Raw genomic sequence first — 21,718 nt, forward strand, 5'->3', positions numbered from 1 at the left:
AGGGGACATATGCATGTACATTATGATCTTTTATAATAATAATTGGTTATTATAGTTACATTAGAAAGGCACACATATTCTGAAGGTTCTTTACATGGCTGTTAAGGACTTCTTACTAAAGTAACTGACTCTCAGATAATCAAAAGATGCATATTTCTGCTGAAATACAGACCTTTCAACATGTGGCACAAAGATTCCTTGTGGAATAGTGGTTAGAATCATGAGCTCTGTAGTCAGGCAGCCTGAAGTTGCTTTAAGCAAATCACTTAACTTCACTTTTCCTTTGTCTCTAAAGTGGGGCCAGAATACTTGCCCTATAAGTTCTGGCACATAGTAAGTACTGGAGAAGTGTGGGCTACTGAAAAACTACAAATATATCTTTCAGGAATTATTCTGATATGCAACAGGGACACTGGCTCCATGCTACCTGGGCCACAGGAAAGTCACAGCCCACTCTAAGTTCTTACTCTATTACAAAAAAAAAAAAAAAAAAAAATCTGTTTCTAACCTTAATCTGTTCTGTTGAGAATATTATTTGATATTACTTATTTAAAATAATAGCCACAAATAAAAGCCAGCCTCTTCCTGCCCCTCCCCATTCACTGAGCCTTGATTTAAAAAAAAAAAAAGTCCAGCCGAAACCTGTTTGGCTCAGTGGTAGAGCACTGGTTTGCGGACTGAAGGGTCCTGGGTTCGATTCCGGTTAAGGGCATGTACATTGGCTGTGGGCACATCCCCGGTGGGGGATATGCAGGAGGCGGCTGGTCGATGTTTCTCTCTCATTGACGTTTCTGGCTCTCTGTCTCTCTCCCTTCCTCTCTGTAAAAAATCAATAAAATATATATTTTTAAAATAATAATAATAAAAAGGCCAGCATGTGGTCTTCAGAACAATTCCTAAACACCCCCGCCCTCCCCCACCCCCCCCAAAAAAAAACACCTGTGAACTTCCACCTGGCCCACAGAACCCTCCTGGTCATCTCCTCAGGAGGTGGAAGGCAAAATGCCATTCATTCTCCCATGATGAGACTTCAGCCTAGAAAACAAGACAGACTCATCTCCCAGGCTCATTTTTCAGATACCCAGAGATGCAGAGGGATCAGGGAGGAGGTATTATGGTTCAGCAGGTGGTAGAAGGCATCTGGGCTACATAGATGTGAGAGGAAAAGACGACACAAAGCAGACTGGTGGGTCTGACAACCAGACGAAATTCACAATTTTGAGAGCAACTGCAATGGAGTTCATAAGCCCAATTTCAGATGGCCCAAAGGCCATAGGAAAGATCAAGAACACAGGTTAGGGCCAGCTATTATTAGGAGGGATGCTCATTCCCCTAGGAAGGGAGAAGAGCAGAGGTGACATCCTGGCAGAGAACAGGTTAGGACTGAGGAGGGAGCTCTTGCCCAACAGCCCCATGGAGAAGGAAACAAAATGGAATGCCAGGAACTGCAAACCGAACAGATGTGTTCAACTTATCTTCTGGTGCATGAGACTTAGTGGCTTAAAAACACACAATCGTTTCACTTGGTAACAATTCTATGGGTCAGGAAATCGGGCATGGGTCAAGTGGGAAGTTGTCTGGAGTCATTAGATCAGTTGAATTCACTTGGTGGTTGAGCTGGAATGGAAGATACCAGAAGGCTTCCCTTGCATGCCTGGCACGTTCATATCACTCCCTCCCTCCCCTTAACCCTTCTCCCCCCATCCCTGGCTATATTGTGCTTCCTAACAGCACAGTGGTCTCAGGAGCTTCTCTCTTGCACAGCAGTTACCTTCCAAGAGGGAGCTTTCCCAGGAGTGAAGGTAGATACTGAAGATCTCTAAGGCCCAGTCTTGGAAAATCTTGCAGCATCTCTTCTGAAACATTCTATCGATTAAAATAGATCAATGAGAGCTAGCCCAGTTTCAATGGCAGCAGGAATAGAGCCCACTTCTGGATAGGAAAGAGTCAAGGTTACACTGCAGAGCATGTGAGATACTGTTGCCACCATCTACCCCAGGAGGAAAAAGGGATAGATCTCCTAGTTGTAGGGGTGCACTGTAGAGTTAAACATGAACTGATTCATTCATTCAACATATATTTATTGAGTCTACTATGTACTGGACATTGTCCTAAGTTCTATGCAATAAAAATAGTCCTTGCTCTTATGGAGCTTACATTCCAGTACAGTGACAGATAATAAACGCGTAACACAAAATCCTAGTGGTTGCTAAGTGATATAAAAATATGTAAAGCATAGAAAGGGACTGAGTGGTAGGTAGTGGGGAGACTTCTGTTTTGGTCATATGGTCAAGGAAGTCCTGGGTGTGTTTTAGGAATACTGAGGAGGTCAGTGGGGGCTGATTAATAGTGAGTGGAGAGAAAAGTAGAAGGATGTAAAGTAGGCAAGAAAAAGACTACCAAGAGTCTTACAGACACAGGAAGAAATGGAATTTTTTTTTTAAAGCATAATAGACAGCCACTGTCTTCTTTTCCCGCTGAAGGAAGCTTAGCTTTTAATAGTAATCCATTCTCACAAACCAATAATACTCTTTCCCTGCTCTAGGAAAGATGAAGGAAGGGGAGATTACAGAACCACCATTATCCTTAAGCCCTGTGGCTCATCCTCAGATCACCAGGCTTCCCCTCTGGATTCTCAGAGCTTGGGGATAGTGTCTTTGTTATCCATTTGACATTATAGTATCTAGAAGCTACCCAAATTTGGTCTGGCAAAAAAATGGGAAAAGAATGCTGCAAAGCTCCAGATGGCTTTGTAAATTAAATTAAACTGACAACTGGCCTAGGAACTTTCCCCATCATAATTACACTACTGATCATTAACATTTAAAAGAGATTGCAAACAGAATCCTGGTTGTTGCAATAAATTATCGTCTACTGGGCATGTTCTATGAACCAGGTGTCCCTAGAGCCTTTTGAGACTGTCTGATATTATTATTTAAATGATGTTGTTCTGCTCTTTGGTACATGGGAGAACATTGGGGATGGAAGTTGGGGCAAGAATGTGTGCAGCTACCATCTACACTATGACCCATATATCTACAAATAAGAGTCTGTTACAACCCCCCCTAACTCCCAAGGAACCCTGCCTTTCATCATAATTTGAATGAACCAGGTGTTCCTGGAACCTTTTGAGACTGTCTGATGCTGTTATTTAAATGATGTTGTTCTGCTCTTTGGTACATAGGAGAACATTTCAGTCAAATTTAGTCTCCATCTTAGCATGCTGCAAAACCCTTGAATCATTCCCCAATGGACCACCCATCCTGAGCCACCAGCACCTCTCCTAACACACAGGCTCTGAAGCATCACTAATAATAGCAACAATTTATTAAGCACTTAATCAGCACCCTTCACCATGCCAAGATTTTTGTATGCACTAATTCAGTGCACCACCAATACTGTCATTCCCACTTTACAAACAAAATAGATATGGCTCAGAAGTAGAATCAAAATTTAAACCAAGATCTGTCTGACTTTCCAGCCCAAACTCTTTGCACTCCTCTTCATCAACAAGCCCTTCTCGACTATCTCGGTAGCCTGATTACAGTCTCCATAATTCATGAATCCATTCTCTAAGAAGTCTTTCATCACTTTATCACAGTCCCTCACATCCCCTCTTGTGCTGGATGTTACTGTATCGCATTTTGAGCTAAGCCTTGTTATGGCACTAATGGAGCTTTAGTGAATTTTCCTGTTTATCTGTCTGTTTAACTGACAAAATTTTGAGGGACGTGAGAGCCAAGACATTGTTTTCAATCTTTGTGTTCCTGGTGTCTGGCTCAGTAGGTATTTTCTGGATGGGTAGATGGATGGATGGATGAATAAGTGAGTTGATGGATGGATATAAATTTATGAATACATAGATATAAACTTAATATATCACAATAACATATGAGACTAAGTTTCTACTTCTGAAGAATATTGACCATGTTGAGAGAAAGAGATTTTATTTGCCAGTGGTGGATAAAAACCAGCATTCAAATTATGACCAAAATTAATAAGTCAAGGAATTTTCTATTAAAACAAATAAACATCTTCTATATATATCAGAGTGTGGGGTTTGGCCCCTGAATGACAAATGGGGCTACTGCCTCTTTCAACACCAAACACAAGTGTTGATGGAATCTTTGCATTGATTACTAAATATTCACATGCCTCATTTGACATCCAAGAATAGGGAGCCAACAGCCAGCTGCATGATCAGAATGTGCCTTCACCAGAAATAAATGCTGTGTGTTTCTCACTGCTGAAGGTGTGAAGAGTTTCCACATTTATCAGAGAAGTGAAAGGAGCAATTGAGGGTGTCCAGGCTGAAAGCTATGGGTGATAGAGTGGGCACAGATACCACCAACAGAAAAGAAACCAACATGTACTAAGTATCTGGCTAAGGTATATGCCAAGTTTTTTGTCTAAGAAACAATGTCCCTGGAAGTATCAGAAGGTAGAAAAAGGCAGTTCTCTGTGCGCTCCAGATGTGCAGAATTATGGTGGTTATTGAGGAGAGGGTTGTTCATCTTAGACACTCCATCATATTGTTTACAAAGGGTGCAGAATCACATGAAAAAGTACTTTGTTAGAATGTGCTTTCTTTAATTAGAACAAAACAATCATGGTTAAAAGAGCATGGTTATTACTTCTTACAATCATAGCTGGTCCCCAATATTCTATTTCTGCCCCTAACAGTACTACAATTATTGTACAAGTTAGAAGCTGTGTTTTATATTTCAAGGAAGCATTATCTAATCAGATTTTGGGATCAGAGAATTACCTGAAACTCCAGCTCTTCCTGGCAAGATGTCAGTGCTAGGTGGGATTAGGCAAAAGGGCCGAGATCCTAATAGGTCCTCCAATAAAGTGATTTTTGGCCAGTCTGTATATTTTGAGGTTGTAATCAGGCTTAATTGGCCTTCACATTAACCTGGTTCCTGGTAGAGTGGTGACCAGGCAGCCAGCAGAGCCACTGCTGAATCAGCTGCTACTGCTATGGTCTGCTTGCAGGAGAGGGTACAATGATGACTCACACCTTTCAGGGAGATGAAGTTGTCCAGGAAACTGTCTTTAAGCCCTTACTCTTATGTATTCCTGATTTGTATCTTTACTAGGCAGAAACACAGAGAACTGAGAGTTCTAACAAATTTTTAAAACATGAGGTCTCCTGGCCTCTGTGGGCTTGGAGAAACACTGTGGTGCCTCCTGCTTTGGTATGTCTGCCTAATTTTAAAACTACCTTGAGGAAACACTGGATAATAGTTGAAAACATTGTCCTTGAAGTCAGACTGGTCTGGATTCAAGTCCAGACCCTGTCATAATAACCTTTGTAATTATAGGTAAGTTACTAAATTTATTTATGCCTCATTCTTCCGTGTTTAAAATAGTGATATAATAATACTCATCTCAATAAATTATGTGAGGGTTAACCAATATAGTGACTATTAAGCATGGAGCTTGAAAAAGAACACATACTCAGTAAACATTAGCTGTAAGTTCTTTGTAATGATAATAATTATTATGGTATAGATATTTTCATGGTTGATGTCAGTTGCATTGGTAACTGCATACATAAAAAGTAAACAAGCTTCAACAAATCCAAAAAGTACTCCTCAAACCCTACTTTAACCTCACATTTCAATCTTTTCCTCCACAAGAGGACAAGAGTCTGGTTTAGTTTTCACCACCTCTCCCTGTTTTCCCTTAATAAAGATGTGAAGACAGTTAAGTGTTTAGCAAATCCTGAGTAACAATGGATTTGTTATACTTAGAAATTATTCTGGGATAATGAGTCAAAGAGAAAACCATGAAGCAAATATTAGAGGCTTTAGAAGAACAAGCAATTTATCACTCAGCATATGTTTCTGAGCACCTATTATGTGCAAATCATAAGGCTGCATACTCTTGGGAATGCAAAGACAGTTGGTTCCCTCAAGAAGCTTAAAAATAACAGATAAAGAAAAAAGAGATCAGAAGTAAACACAGCAGATAGCTATTCACAACTTGACCATGAACCATGACTGCCAAGTGAGTGGACCACAGAAGAGGACCTAAAGGAGTCTAACATCTCTCAGGGGGGCTGAGGGACGTAGTAGGACTTAAAGCTAGAAAAAAAGTTGGGTCTCAAAGACTAATTAGGAATTAAACCAGAGAGAAGCAGAATGAATTATCCTTGAACACATGGGGTGGAAGGTGGGTTGGGGGTACATATGCCATGTTTGGGATCAACATGTTGGGCAGCATGGGAAGAGGGGAAGGCTCAGAAAGGTGAGTAGTAGTTGGAGATAATCCAAGGTCTGCTAGAAGCTGCGTCCACTTCTCCTTTGGTTTCAGGCTAGGTCACAGCCCTAGTGGAGTAGAGAGAGTCACTGCCCAGGTATGGAGAATGACATTTGAAAGAGCAGAGGCAGCCATCTGGAGCCAGCTAGAAGCTCACTCTGAGCCCTAATAGGCAGGCATCCAAAGCATGTGGGACTCTGGCCATGACAACATGGCTAGACTGTAAAATGAGTCATCTCATTAGCACCCTCTGGGCTCAGTACTATGGGAGGTTCCTGATGAACCTGGAAAACCACACACTTAGCATTCGCTTCCAGGAGGGCCAACCAAGGCCACCTGCCACTCTGTCTGCCCTCAGGAAATGGCTCACCCACAACTTTAGAAGTCCAGCACTATTTGTTTAGATCCCTATAGCCAAAAGACTGAAGTGCATGTGGTTCACAAAATTCTTCTTTCTCTGGCAAGGGAGAAGTTGCTGAGTCCTCAGAGCAACCTACCAATTTGAGACATTTGTGCGAATAACCCTCTGGAAAGTTGGAGGTTTGCTTAATTTGAGGTGGGAGAGAGTTTTTCATGTCCTGCTGTCTCTGAGAAACAGGAACAGAGAATTGTCTTTGAGAACAGAGCAAGCTACTCAACTCAGTAAGTGCTATCAAATCACCATGGGAGTGAAGAGTCTTCTGCAGTGCCCATCTCCTCTTGCTGCCCAATAGATTTCCAGAATGGCTAGGTGAGCAGCTTCCCAGGAGAACCTCCAGCTGTGGAAAGACCTAAGAAGCATGCCAGGGTTTGTCCTGCTTTTAGGTACACAAATGGAAGAGGAGGTGGGGAAGGCTGTAATCAAGGGAGATATCTGTATAAGGATTTAAATGCAATCTTCTGGCAATGAAGAGACTGTCTTGCAGAGGTGATCAGAAATGGAGAATTTTTAAGGTGGTGCTGGGAAAAGGTGAGGAGAGGGAGGCTGAGACAATGTTTATGAAACAAGGAACCAAAAACCCCCTTGAACTAAGTCCAATCCCTAGCTTGGTTCTTGAGCTTGGCTTGGTTCTTGAGCAACCCCTTCAGATGATGGCATAAATTTTTTCCTGATAAGAGCCTTAAACTCCTACTTCAATTGACTCTGGGGATAAAGTTGTTGTTGTTTTCAAATCTAGCACTCCAATAGTGAAAATAATTTAGTGGCAACATGAACTCAGGCATTTACATATCCATCATATTCCCAAGAAAGCAAGCAAACTTTCAGCCTCTTGTACCCATGTGCCTCTTCCAGATATGGTGACATGGCCAGAGTGCTGCACACAATGAGACGATGAGTGAGGAAAGTCACTCTGGTTCTATAGATGGCCCCAAGTTTGCAGGCTGAACAGAGAAAATTTCCAGCTGCACCACTTATTCAAACAGTACTTCCTGAGAACCCACTTTCTGAGAACTACAGGAGCCCTCCAGGAGTTTTCTCTCTGGTAGAGGGTCATTCAGACATACAAATTTGATAAAAGGTAGGCACTAAGAATTACATGAGAGGAGAGATTCTCACTTGAGTGAGTAGGATAAGCTTTCATGTGAGAGATGGTTATTGAGCTAGACAAAACTTAGATAAATGGAGATGAGAAAAAAAGCATTAACAGGTAGCAAGAGATGCCCTGAGCCAAGGCTCAGATATGGTCAAGCTTGCAACAGGATCTGAGATTTTGGCCAGAGACCAGAGATGGGAAGGAAAAAATCAGGAATAAAGCTGGAGCAGAGTTGAAAATCAGGTTTTAAACTCTATCACCTTAGTTCTGTTCTCTTCTTGTTTTACCTTCCTTCATTCCCTTTCACTTGCTTCCTTTCTCCTCAACTAAAATCCCCTCCTCTAATTATGCTTCAGTCCTTCCATGCATCCCAAGCAGCGCAAATGGAGTGGGCATGGGATTAACACAGAACTTGTAATGCCTTGAAGAGGGAAGGTAAAGGTAACTGTCCTCCCCAGCAGGACACAGCCCAGTCACAGGATTGGGCTGGAAAACCATATGAGCATCGGAAACTGCAGGGTCACAGAGATGCTCTCCTGCTTGGCAGACAGAATGAGATAGAGATATGACCTGGAAAAGAGTCAGGAAACCTGAGTTGAGAGAAGCAATACAAGGAAGTGATGAAAAATGTCTGATCTGGAGACAGATCTGAAAAGTCACAGACCATCAGCTTATAATGGGCATAATTATTCTCACCTCATGTTTAAGGCAGATTAAATGAGAAAATGTTAATAATATACTCAGCACAAGGCCTGATCCAAATGAGTGATAAATAAGTGTTTGCTTTTTACTGTTTTATTTATGACAAAGAACTAAGACCAGGAAGGGCTAAAGTCAAAGCCAACGAAATCAAGATAATTCCAGAGGGAGTGTACTGGAAAGCACCACTGAGCTCAATCTTGTGAGATACTCCAAGCAGGAAATTCAGACTCACCGTCCACACTAAGAAAAGCCACTTGATGATTGGTACAATGGCAGTCTCCTTTTACCTATGTAAACAGTTTTGTTTTGTTTTGTTTTTGTTTTGTTTTTTTTGTTGTTGTTTTTTTTCTTTTGGGGGGGGGCCCCGCGGGAAGGATTTCTATAAGCAGATGCTGATGATGAACTAATGAAAATAAGTGGAAAATCTTAACCACAGTCCCATCAGACCTCAGTGGGGCCTTTGATAAATTATCTGTATAAAAGAAAGTTATTTTCTTTATAAGCAAATCATTCATTGCTACATATTTGAGGCCTAAGGTCAGAAAGAAAATAATCTGTGCTTAAGGGATATGGAAATCACACAGCCTCAAAGCCTCTGAGCTCAAATGTGGTCCTCTTCCCGTTTTAAGGAGGAGGGGGGAGGAACATCACAGGGGGAAGAGGAGTGCCTTCCGCAGGTTCAGTAACCTACACAGCTCCTCATTGACAGAGGGTTCCATAATCAGGGTGAGCTGATTGGACCTGATGGTACCCTAGCAGCACTAGCAGAGATGAGCCCATTTTGAGCTAATTGCTGGGAAAAATCAATCAGTGGAGGATGAAAAAGGAAGGATTAGATAGAGTGGCCTAACCCACGTGGTTGGCCTACATGGACCTTTCAAAAGGCACTAACACTTCAAGAAATTGTCTGTTAAAACAACATGAAGGGCAAAGAGTAGTGCTGTAGGGAGTGAAAAGGAGGGAGGGGGGAAAGAAGAGAGAAATAAAATGGGAAAGTCATGGGCTTGTTTTTATTCATCAAATATGAATATAGTGCTTACTCTTTGCCAGGTGTTGTTCTAAACACTTGACAAATACTCAGTTAACTATCATTACTGGACTCATTTTACAGAAGAGGGAAGCTAAGCATAGAAGAACTAATGACCAAAGAGCACAAAGTCAGCATGTGACAGGGCCAGGATTTGAACCAGGCAGCCTTGCACCAGTCCATGCACTTAACCATGCCCATATCAGGAAAGTCTTAGACCCTGTAATAATGTGAGAATCCGGCCCAAGGATGTTAACATCCCAAGAAACAGCCCTAAAAAATACTCAGTTGTTAGCGAATGGTTATAGCTCTTCAACTATCCTTAAAATGCCAGATATTTCCTTGTGAATGAATATAAAGTGGAGAAGAAAGTTAAGGAAATGGCTTTCCGTTGGCCACCAATAAATTAAAAGCAAAGTGAAAGCCAACATTTGGCCAATATATCCAAGAGTTCCCTATGCCAGCATTATACTCACACTATGTCACTAGGGTCTGGGAGGAACAAGAAATTCAGGTGAGATATCATCAGAAAATTAGTTTTGGGTAGAAATGTTGTTATATTAACTATAAAGGCTGGTCAAATGTGCCACCAGAATAACTGTCTTGGGAGGATTCAAGAACCAGCAGCCACATACATTCTGGTCCCTCTGACTCAGATCATTTCCCAGTCTGGTTCATCTCACCAGTCTCCTTTCCCATTATAGGAACTGCTGTCTCAGAGATCTCTGCTCTCTCTCTCTCTCTTTGCAGTTTAATTTCTCTTAGCTCTCCCCCTGCTCCCTGCCCAGTTCTCTGGACAATCCAACACAATGGTGGATGTGGTTTGATTTATATTCTCTTGAGGCTGCTTAGCTCCATGTAAGCCACCTTAGCAGAATCTCAGCTCCAGGCATTACACACTCCCTGCTATGAAGAATGTGAATCATGTCACTGGGAAAATGGAGGTGGTTACTTCAGTTTTCCCTAGAATAACTTTCATAAAAGCAAACTATAACCTCAATCCAGATGTTTCAGAGGCAGGAACAGCCTGGGCAAAGCTCTTGGTGTCACTCAGCCTTTGACTATTGCATCCTTCTGTGAGCTAGATGCCAAAGAAAACAAGCCCAAGACAGTGACAATTTTCTGAGTTCCCATTTTATTCTATTAGCTGTATGCTTTTTTCCCATCTGTTCCTCTCTGACCCTGCTTTTGAGAATCATGCCCCTGCCTCAACCTGACCTCTAGGAGTTCTTCCTGCATTTGTTCTGTGGCTGAGTGCCCTTTTGGTTATGGTGTTCTTTGTACCATGATGGTATGTCTCATGTTACTCTCATCTTCCTTGGGTCAGTGGTGATATTTCTCTGTGCTTCAAAGCACAGTACAAAAAATCCTTTGATACACATTAAACTCTATGTCATGAAGTTGTCTTTGAAGACCTGCCACAAATACAGAAAAGTGCCCATATAAAAATAAGTAATTTGGACTTCAGCTAGCTATCTGCTACTGTCAGCTTTCTGGAAGCATTAGAGTATAAAGTCTGTAAACAAATAAATAGTATATTTGGAGCAAAGTTGTTTCATTATGGAGGGGAAAATTTAGCTGTGGAAATTAACAAAGATCTCATCAGAGGAGGATAGACTCCTTAGAGAACCCACTTGTTTTAGTAGGGACCACCATCTTCCTCCAAGGCAGACAAGAGCAAATGGGAATGGTTTCCACTGTGTCCTCCCCTCCAGCTCTGCTGCCCAATTGGTCATGCTGAGTTGTTTGCAAGAGGCAGCAGAAGCAGCAAGGATGAATTCTCACAGACACAAAGAGGCCAATGGGGGGATTAGTACTGGAGTCCTGCCAGAGCAGCTAAGTGCAGAGAGCCATTCCACATCCACATGGTCTTCTGCTATTTCATGGGCATATGTCCCACTGTCTAATCAGACTGTCCACTTCTCCAGAACAAGGCCATTGCAGCACGCAGAGAAGGTTGGCTATTGAAAAGAAAACTGACTACACCCCCACACTCACCATCCTTCTATGGTACCTGTGTTGTGACCAGGCTCTCAGAATTACCTAAACATTCATATGATTGTTTTGCTTGCTCCACTTTTCTGTGAAAGGACACAGGAGAGCATATCGTCTGCTGGCCTGGTGTTCCTACCTAGATCAAGGAGAATCATTGCTATGGGGTTACTATGTATAAAGCTACTGATGTTTGAATTACACTGAGTGGTCACATTATTATGATCTCTGAACACATAATAATCTGGCTACTCAGTGTATATCCTATGTAATAAAAGGCTAATATGAAAATTGTCCCCTCAAATAGGAGTTCTACCAGCAGGCAGGCTGGTCAACCGCCCATGTCCCCTCCCCACTGGCCAGGCTGGCTGGACCCCACCCATGCACAAATTCATGCACCGGGCCTCTAATATAAAATATATATCTCCATCCACATACACTAAGTGGCCAGATTATTATGTATTCAGAGATCATAATAATCTGGCCACTCAGTGTATAGTATTATTAAGAGACACTTCAGAGCCAAATACCTTTGATAGTGACCTCACAGGTCACTTGGCTACTGCCATGAGTTCCCAGAAACCAGAAACAAGAATGTGTTGCCATCTGCATTGAGAAATTTTTTAAATTGCTTTATTTATATTGTTCTTATAATCAAAGGGAATGTTTCCCAGGAATTATTGTACATATCCCCTTAAAACCCAAAAATGCAAATGAGATGAAAACCAGCATGTTTATACTACAGGGTAATCAGATGGAAACTCAACCCCTTTGAAAAATGCCCAGTCTACCTATTCCAGTCTATGGATCCCAGCTCCTTTAGTAGGGCTAAGGAGCAGGGTTACCAAAGCACATAATGGCTTTCTCCCGTCACACGAAAAAAATAAGCAAATGAGTATAATTTTATCAAATGTAAACTGTGTTCTCACAAAATACTTAAATATTGCATATTACCAGTTTCCACGGGTCAGGACTCAGAATCAACTAACAATTGACCAAGTACATCAAATATATGTATGGTTGCATGAAGAAACCAGTCAATTTGCTGGATCAAGCAGAAAAAGGGTGAATCCAGGAGTGTCTCATGGACCACGTGACCAGAGTGGAGCTGGGCTCAAGAGAGTCAGACACTATCTGAGCCTCTTTCTTCACTTAATTCTTTCCCCCTTTTAAACTGGCGTGTTTTGCTATTTAGTCCACACAGTGGAAAATGTCTGCCCAGATCTTCCAAGGTTACATGTTAACACCCCTGGAAATAAAGAGACTGCCTTCTCTTTCAATCATAGTTTCCAATACCCTGGTGAGAAAACCTGATGGGCCCAGTATAAGTCAAGGCTCTACCCCTATTCCAATAAGCTTTATCCAGAGGGCTAAGATCAAAAATATAAAATGGCCACAAGAGGTTAGCCATGCAACCTGGGCAATTCCAAGAGAGGGAGATGGTTTTAGAAGCTACTGCATGGGGATACAATGTGTCAGAGCTCCAGCATACCACAAAGAGTCCACTAGCCCAAGCCAAACACCACTGAAATTCAGTGGGGAAATACTGAGGAGTATCAACAAGTCCTCTGGAAACACTGCTAGTACTTTTTTTTTAACTACATAGCAATAGAGAGAGGAAGCTTTCTATAATATCTCATTTAATTCTATAAGGCATTATGACAGACTGTTTTACAGATGTCAATACGGACTTTCAGAGAGATTAAGTAGATAAGCTAATGTCACGAGGCTAGTAAATGGTAAAATAAAAATGAAACCCATGTGGACTCCAAAACCCCATTCATGCTCCATCCATTCTTTCATGTTGACTCCCAGATGAACTCTGCCCAGAGATAAGTCTCCCTGGATTGGAGATAATCATTTACCTAGAAGCCGGCTGTCATTTTCTTTGTCTGAGACTTCTCTGAGCTCCCACTTGGCCAAGCACTGATGCAGCCAGTCCTGTGAGGGCTCTGGCCACTATACAAAGACCCCCAGCATCCCTGAATTAGAAGGACCCAGCAGGTACCTGACCCAGATGCTCCTGCTCTAACATACAGGCAAACTCCCAGGTAGAACATTTCAGCCCCAAGCTACTCATAAGTTGTATACTGTTCAAGTGCTACTGATGTCATTTCCTGTTTGCATTTTGTTTTTTGTTTTTGTTTTGTTTTTACAGTTTGTTGCTCATCCTAACTGTCAGCAGCAATTGCTTACCATGTGGTATGAAAATCTATCAGGCTTACGTCAACAGTCTATTGCTGTGAAATTCCTGGCTGTCTTTGGAGTCTCCCTAGGCCTCCCTTTTCTCGCCATAGCCTATTGGATTGCTCCGTGCAGCAAGGTACAGATTGCTTAAGGTGCATGTCTTCGCGGTTATTTCTTCTCTCTCTACTTAGCAAGACTGAAGTCCCTTTGTTCAAATAAGCAGCTGATCACTTTTCACATTTAAAGAAAATAGATCTGAGATACCTAGCAAAAGTAGAAAATCATATTAGAGGAAATGTTAAGATCTGTTTTCTTTCAACCATCTTTTTTTTTTAGGAAAGAGGAGTGATAAAATGAGAAATTTTAAATATGTGAGACAATCTGATCAATAATAGATCAGAGAGGGGAAAAAGTCACTTCCTCTTCTAAATATGTCCTCCAAACCCACAGTAATAATCTTACCTAATAATAGACAAACATGTAAATTGACCATACCTCCGCCACACCACCAGCCAATCAGGAGTATTCAAATCAGCCCAACAAAGATGGTGGTTAATTTGCATACACAGGCACCCAGTGGCAGGGGTAAGCGAGACACTTGCGTCATCACCATGGCAACAACGCAGGCATTCTATCCCATCCCAGTCTCTCAGGACATCTGGGCAGCGTGGGAAGGCGGGGCTGGTGCAGAAAGAGGCGGCTCCAGCATTTGAACAGAAAGGGACTGGGCCAGAGTGGAAAGTCAGTGCCGGCAGCCAGGAAAAGGAAAGCCCATTCTAGCATAAATCTTTGTGGATCATTGCTTCTAGTCTACACTAATAAAAGAGAAATATGCAAATTGACCATACCTCAGCAATGCCCATCAGCCAATCAGGAGTGGATATGCAAATTAACCCAGCAAAGATGTGTTAATTTGCATGCCCAGACTCGAAGTGGTGGGAAGCCTGCTATGAAGGGGGGGCGGAGCTACAGAAGCTGCACTCAGGTGGGAGCAAACACTGAAGACAGAAGGCGGCCAGAGGGAAGGCCTGGGTCCTGGGTGCCAGCAATCAGGGGAAGGAAGGCCTATTGCATGAATCTCCATGCAACAGGCTTCTAGTTATAATTATAATAAGAGGAATAGCCAATACTTATTGAATATTTTCCCTTTGCTACATAAGCCCTTTTCATGGAATATCGCATTTCACTCCCTCAATTACATTAGGACACATACACTTAATGAAGTAGGTTCAGAAAAGAGAAATAACTAGTTAACTCTAGTTAACTGAGAGTCAAATACAGCTCCTGAGGGAGCACTACAGATACATGCCCACTGCTTCCCAGTTTCCTTGATTGGGTCTGGCCCCCACGGACAGTTAATTAGGTCACAAAAAGGAAAAAGACAAAGGAAAGAGAAGAGTTTAAAAGGTACAAAACTGAGTTCTTTTCTCACAAGGAAGAAGTATCTAGTGGCCAATGGTAACAAAAATAGTAGAACCTGCAGGTCTCAAGCTGCCACACACACAAGCTGTCATCCCTACAGCCCATTCATTTGATCCACAGTCACAGAAAGCACCAGCAGCTATTCCAGCTTCAGACAAGAGTTAGCGCTTTTAAAACTGAACCATGAAAAAAATTTTCAAATAAATGTCATGAGTTAAAATGGTAATTAAAGGTTCCAAAGCTGCATATACCTAGTGATATATTTTTAAAAAGGACTTAAGCTTAAGTAATCAACATTCAGTAGAAGAAATATGACTACAGGGAGATTAGTTCCACAGCAAATATGATCAGCTAATGCAGTTAATAAAAGTGTCATCAGTGAATGGATCCTCTTGTCAACTCCACCAAGAGGGAACTCATGCCCGGATAGTGGGTCTAAGACTTAAGGGCTGCTGATAAGGCCACTTAAGCAGGCAGGCATTTTACTGACTACCTTAGATTAGAGGTGTGTCACAGAGAAGGGTTAGTACTCAAAATCCTTCCTCTGCAGAATGGCATTAAAAATAAAAATCCTACCGTAGCTGGTTTGGTTTAGTGGATAGAGCATTGGCCTATGGACTGAGGGGTCCCGGGTTCAAGCCTGGTCAAGAGCACAAGCCAGGGTTTTAGGCTCGATCCCCAATGGGGGGGCACATAGGAGGCAATTGATCAATGTTCTCTATTGATCATTGAAGTTTCTATCTCTCCCTCTCCCTTTCTCTCTGAAATCAATAAAAATATATTTATAATAATAAATAAATAAATGAATAAAAGTCTTCATACTGAATATCTGTGGTGTTCAACTATCACCATTCAGGATTTTATTCCTATGTTAGTCTTCCATGACATGGATTTCTAAATCTGAATATCCCAAATCATATATATGTAGGCAAAGGCAATTTTTTCTGTCCTTCATTATGAGCTGAAAAAGCAGTGAGTGAAAAAAAATGAGTAAGATTTAAAGCTGGATTAGAGCTGGTCATTGATTTTAGGCACAGGTTTCCATATTGGTATTATCTGGTCTGTTCTACAAATTATTATTGCCTTTGCCCAGAGTCTAAATGGATGGGGATTCTTGCCTCCACACTCTCTGAGCCCCGAACTTATTCTAGGACATTCAATCATTAAAATAACAACCACTTTGTGGAGAAAACACTGAAAACATCACTTTTACTGTAAAACTAAATGTGACCGCTTCCAGGAAACTAGGACTAGCCAACACCATCAAATTGGTTTGCCTCTGCCTGCCCGAGGAAATATTTACAAAGAAATTATACGCCAATGGCTAACTTTCTAGGACTAAGAAGAACCTTAGCCAAAATCATGCTGAATGTGGGGATTTTGGCCTTCCTTGTAGCTCAGTAACTCTAAGAGACTGATGCCACCATGGAACATAGGAGTCCAAGGTATAGCAGTCTTCTGAAACATTCTAGAAGAAATGCTTGCCAGGTGTGGCCTCATGGTTGTGGCTTCCTCTCTGCTGTGATGCATGTCTGACTGACATTTGGTACTCCTGGAACTTCCACTCAAGATAAAGTGGTCATTAAGCCATTATAGTGTCTGTGCACCTTCTGGGCTCCAAGTCAAAGCTCAGTGCAGCAGAGGGTGTGTCCACAGCTGAGTGACAAGTCCTAGCCTATGTATGGCATGAGATAATTTTCTTTAATTTTTATTTTTTTGTATGAGATAATTTTTTATAACAATGCTTATTTCAAGGGAAGAGTCCCTCAGTAAACAGCTTTTTAAACTTGCTCCGATGCAGCCAAAGGAGAGATAAAATAGTCACTATATGTTAAGTCTTTCCTTTCATATTTAGAAAGATATGTTCAAGTTTGGCAAAGAGATTATATCACTGGGGATTTCGAAAGTGAAGAAACCTGCTCTCTTTAAAAGTTCCTACTGTCGGAATACAATGTCCTCCCAAGAGGAGTGGCACAGTGGATAACTCTGTTCATATCCTAGAATTCCTCCTCTCAAGTGGCCACTGCCTTTGTATCTGTCTAGTAATTCTATGAAAAAGCCAGCTGTCATTCCAGCAAGTCCATGTTTTAATAATCTATTATTACACCTTCCTCAAAGAAATTATGTATTCATAAAATCTCACTGCTAAACCTCATCAACCAGCTACTGTCTATCAATGTCTAATAAATATTGAGATTTCTGCTTCCAACTTAATGGCATATTTACTTCCTAATAGTTGCTATCATTATCTAGAGACACCAAAATTACTTGATTGGCCTGCCAAAATCGCCTCATCATTTATTTCCAATTGAATTCCCAAGGCTGTCAATTCTTTTACGTAAGTTTCTGAGGGTCTCTAAAAAAGACAGTTAAATAAGATAATAAGATTAAAGGTGTCAACAGGAGTTCAGCTTACTGATCTGGTGGTTGAAGAGGGTGACTAAGTCACCAATGTGTACACACAGTAACTACAGATCTGGAGCACTGGAGAGGTTTGTCAGGGTCAATAAACAGATCAGTGATTTTTTAAAATCATTTCTCATTATAAAACCAACATAGGTGAGTTCAGGCAGCCCCTGAGGGGCCAGTGGGCTCTTATTCACAAGGATGCTCTCAAGTAGATCTTTTCCTAGAGAGCTCTCAACAAGGCCCCCAATGCCAAAGGGCTTTGATAACTGATTACGCTACTTTCCATCCTTTGCTATTCCCTTCTGATTCATATTTTAGGTTCTTTACCTGTTAAAATCTGACAACTGAAATAATAACAGCCATCTTCAAGGGCTCAGTGTCTCTATGGCAGTTATACTGGGACAGAAGTCAGCATCATGAGAGTGCTGAAGAAACACATAAGTCCTAATTATAAAAGTACAAGAGGGGAAGCTGACTTCCTTTGTTACCTGTCACTGTTCCGCTGTCTTTATAAATTAGTCCCAGGACCCAGGCAGGGAGAACTGTAAACAACTGTAGACTCCCATGTGATGTCTTTGCAGAGTGTGATCTATCAATGCTTACTGCCACGTTACTCTTGCTTGCAGAAAGATGAAAGTGTTAGTTGTTGCCCCCAATCCTCAGCCCTATCCCAAACAAAAACATCTAGTGGTGGTGTGTGGGGGTTGGGGGGAAGATGGCAAGAGATTAACCAAATAACTTATATGCATATATGCATTGCCCATGAACACAAACAATAGGGTGATGAAGGCCTGGGGTGGGGTGGAAACCAGGTGTTGGGGTCAAGGGTGGGGAAAAGGGAGTACATCTATAATATTTTCAACAGTAAAAAATTGTTTTAAATCTAGTCAGGAAGTCATGGGTGATTCTATAGCTTTTGAAGATCCCTGCTTTGCCAAAGCTATTGTAAAATAGTTTGAAACATGTGGTCCAGGGCCAACCATGGGAGGACAGTGCCTTCAAAGGCCTCTGTGTCTCCCTCATTTGTCTCTACCAAAGCTACACTGGGTTAAAAAAAATCATAATGCAATTTTTGAAGCATTGCCAGAGAGAGGAAATTTGTGCCAAGAAATACGAGTTTTGCTTCTTTGTTACAAAAGCTTCTGTCCTCAAATCCAAAAGGAGAGTCCATCACCATTACCCTGTGGGATAGGATTTAAGAGTGCCAGAAGATTGATCACTTCCATACCCAGCCCAGTATGACACCTGCAACACTCTCCCCATCTCTTCATCTATTTCCTACCATAGTGTTCAACCTGTCTCTTCCAACTGGCAAACCAACAACTTTGAAGGGAAGTACCACCTCGTATAACCTGTTTCATCTCCATCACCTTCAGTATTCAGAAACATGTTATACATAGATAAGTGCCCCCAAAAAGGCTTGTGATGTAAATACATAAGTCTCCTTTTGTGAACCCTTAGCATATAAATTTCTCAAGAGTCAGTCAAGTTTAAGTTTCCCCTTAGGGAAACTGCCTCAGGCTTTCCTGTGCCACGTCCCAAATGCTTCCTGTGTGCCAGTAACTGTTCTGCTTTGCACATATTAAAATAATTCATTCCTTATGTCAACCTTGTGCATTAAGTACTATTTCAGCCCCAATTTTACAGATGAAGAAACTGAGACACAAAGAGATTAAGTAACTTGCCAAAAACTATGGAGCTGTGATTTAAATCCAGGCTCTCTGGCTTCAGAAACCTGACCTTACTTCTCCTCTGCACACATGCCCACTCACACACATGCCCACATCCATACCACCCTTCCTTCCAACCGCACCCAGTTACATCAGCAGCATTACAACCTTCAATGCTGAATGCAAACATCTTAGCTGCTGACTAACTGATCTTATTTTATTGATTTCAGAGAGGAAAGTAGAGGGAGAGAAAGATTTAAACAAAAAACAAAAAAAACACATCAGTGATGAGAGAGAATCACTGATTGACTGCCTCCTGCATGCCCCACACTGGAAATCAAGCCAATAACCCAGGCATGACCTCCTGGTTCACAGAGCCATGGTGGTCAGACTAAATAAAGAAGAGGAATAAAAATCTACTACTCCTTCCTTTTCTTTTTCTGGAAGCCCTACCTTTGAAGTACCACTGTTACTCAGCACCTCTTCAGCCCCCAGGATGACAGGCGGATTCACATAGTAATGTAAGAGGACCCTGGTTATAAACTCCTAGGGAACATTCCCCATCCCAAAGATAGGAAGATCACTGAGCCCTAGGTTAGACATTTTGAATAACATTTTTGGAGGGAGTGTTCTAAAGAAACTGCCACTAATTTAACTGGGATCTCTCTAACATGTGAGAACCATTCCAGCCTTGAATATGTATTTTTTAAATACTTGATCTAAAGTTTTTCCACATTCAGCTTTCCAACTTGTACACGGAGCCCTTATTTGAGGCCATTGGCACCTGGTGATGAGTGAGGGTCACACTGGTGAAAGGTATTCTTGATGTCACAGACTGGGGAGATATGCTGGAAACACTGTGTGTGCTTTACTGCAGTCCTGGCCTTTTCTATAGGCATATGGCCACAGGCCCTGTTAGGTGCATACACCTGGGGTTAGGGTGAAGAGCCAGGTGCCATGGAACACAGACATGAGCATACCAGTAGAAGCAGGTGCCGAACGCTGAGGGCTCTTAAATGCAGTTCATTCAGGAGTGCTACTTAGTTAGCCATCCTCACATTCATACACTTCCCAAAGTAAAAGAAAAGTGCCCAGAAAGTTTGGGGTGAGCCAGACTTGGCTATTACAAGCTTGGATTTCCTGGTAAGTTCTTAGCTGGTATGGTCCAAGTAAATGACAGAGCTGCTGAGCTCATGTGTTAGACTAATGAGTTCTGCACTCCACAGAGAGCAGGCAAAGCTACATCTCCCAAAGCTTTGCCATTTCTTTTGACACCTATGCTGTTGCCTGACCCAGCTTTAGTGATTCCCAGCTCAGAGCCGTTGGCATATATTAGTTGACCTTTCTCCTTTCTTTTGGGCCTTGTGAAAGGATGAGGCTTTCCTAAATATAATTTGCTTCAAAAATTACCTTTGAGAGACAAGAAATGTCCTACACAAAAAAGAAAGAAAACTATTGAAATAATTTGATCTCATCTGACCTTTATCACAGTTTTACCAGTAAAAAGACACATTCAAACCCAAAAGGTAATTAGGAAAGGAGCATCAATGCCTAACCTCACTTTTCTTCCTTACAGCCTAGATAAAGTAGAAACTGAGCACAAGATAATCTTCCAAATCATAGCAGGCCTTCTCAGGGTTTTTTCTTACGGTTGGCTGTAGATATACCGTGTTTTCCCGAAAATAAGACATCCTCCAAAAATAAGACCTACTTACAGGTTTCCTTCTGAGTGAAATATAAGGCATCCCCCCGAAAATAAGCCCCTCCCCCCTTAGGCTAAACATGAGAGATTTGGTCCACTGATTCTGAAGAAATGGAGTCACAAGAAATTCAACAGGAAATTCAAGAATTGGATTGTTATGATGATGTTCCAGATGATGATGACATGATTGTCATTGAATAAATGAGTAAATTCTTGATACTGTAGAATTCACAGTTTGTGTGGTTTGTGTTGACAACTACCGTACTACAGTACCGTATACACTAGGGGTGTCGAACTCAATCAGAGAAGGGGCCAAAGTCTAAAATCCAGCCTAAATCGCGGGCCGAATGGTTTACTGAACAGTCATAAACTGTCATTGTGATGGAAACGCAGCGGAGTGCAGTGATGACAGCGCGGTGTGGGCCACATTGCAAGGCCTGGCAGGACGGATTTGGCCCGCGGGCCTTGTGTTTGACACATGTGGTATACAGGTAATAAATTTTCTTTATTTTCATTTAACAATAAATGTGTACCACATTCTTCTTCATGGAAAAATAAGACATCCCCTGAAAATAAGACCTAGCACATCTTTGGGAGCAAAAATTAATATAAGACACTGTCTTATTTTCGGGGAAACAGGGTAGTAATTTTATAGATGCAACTTCTGTCAGAAAATAACAATCAAAGGAAGTAACAAAGACAACATTAAGTTCCTCAAACCTGTTCTCCCAGGGAATCTCAAGGCTAGCTTAGGTACAGCTGCATGCATATTCCTGCAATCAGGTAAGTCACCCAGGTGAGAAGATGGAAAGATATTCATCCCCAT

The 21,718-nt window shown here is 41.7% G+C and overlaps 1 protein-coding gene across 1 annotated transcript in view; it reads left to right on the forward strand.

The window, feature by feature from the left end:
- The window catches only part of TRPC7 (transient receptor potential cation channel subfamily C member 7), a 106,586-nt gene that overhangs the window by 44,172 nt on the left and 40,696 nt on the right, over window positions 1-21,718 (forward strand). The window contains exon 4 of the mRNA XM_036424952.2: window positions 13,661-13,825. Coding sequence (XP_036280845.1) covers window positions 13,661-13,825 — 165 coding nt within the window. The remainder of the gene's footprint in view (window positions 1-13,660; window positions 13,826-21,718) is intronic.

Source organism: Pipistrellus kuhlii, unplaced genomic scaffold (assembly GCF_014108245.1).
Source record: "Pipistrellus kuhlii isolate mPipKuh1 unplaced genomic scaffold, mPipKuh1.p scaffold_m20_p_8, whole genome shotgun sequence".
Lineage (NCBI taxonomy): Eukaryota > Metazoa > Chordata > Mammalia > Chiroptera > Vespertilionidae > Pipistrellus > Pipistrellus kuhlii.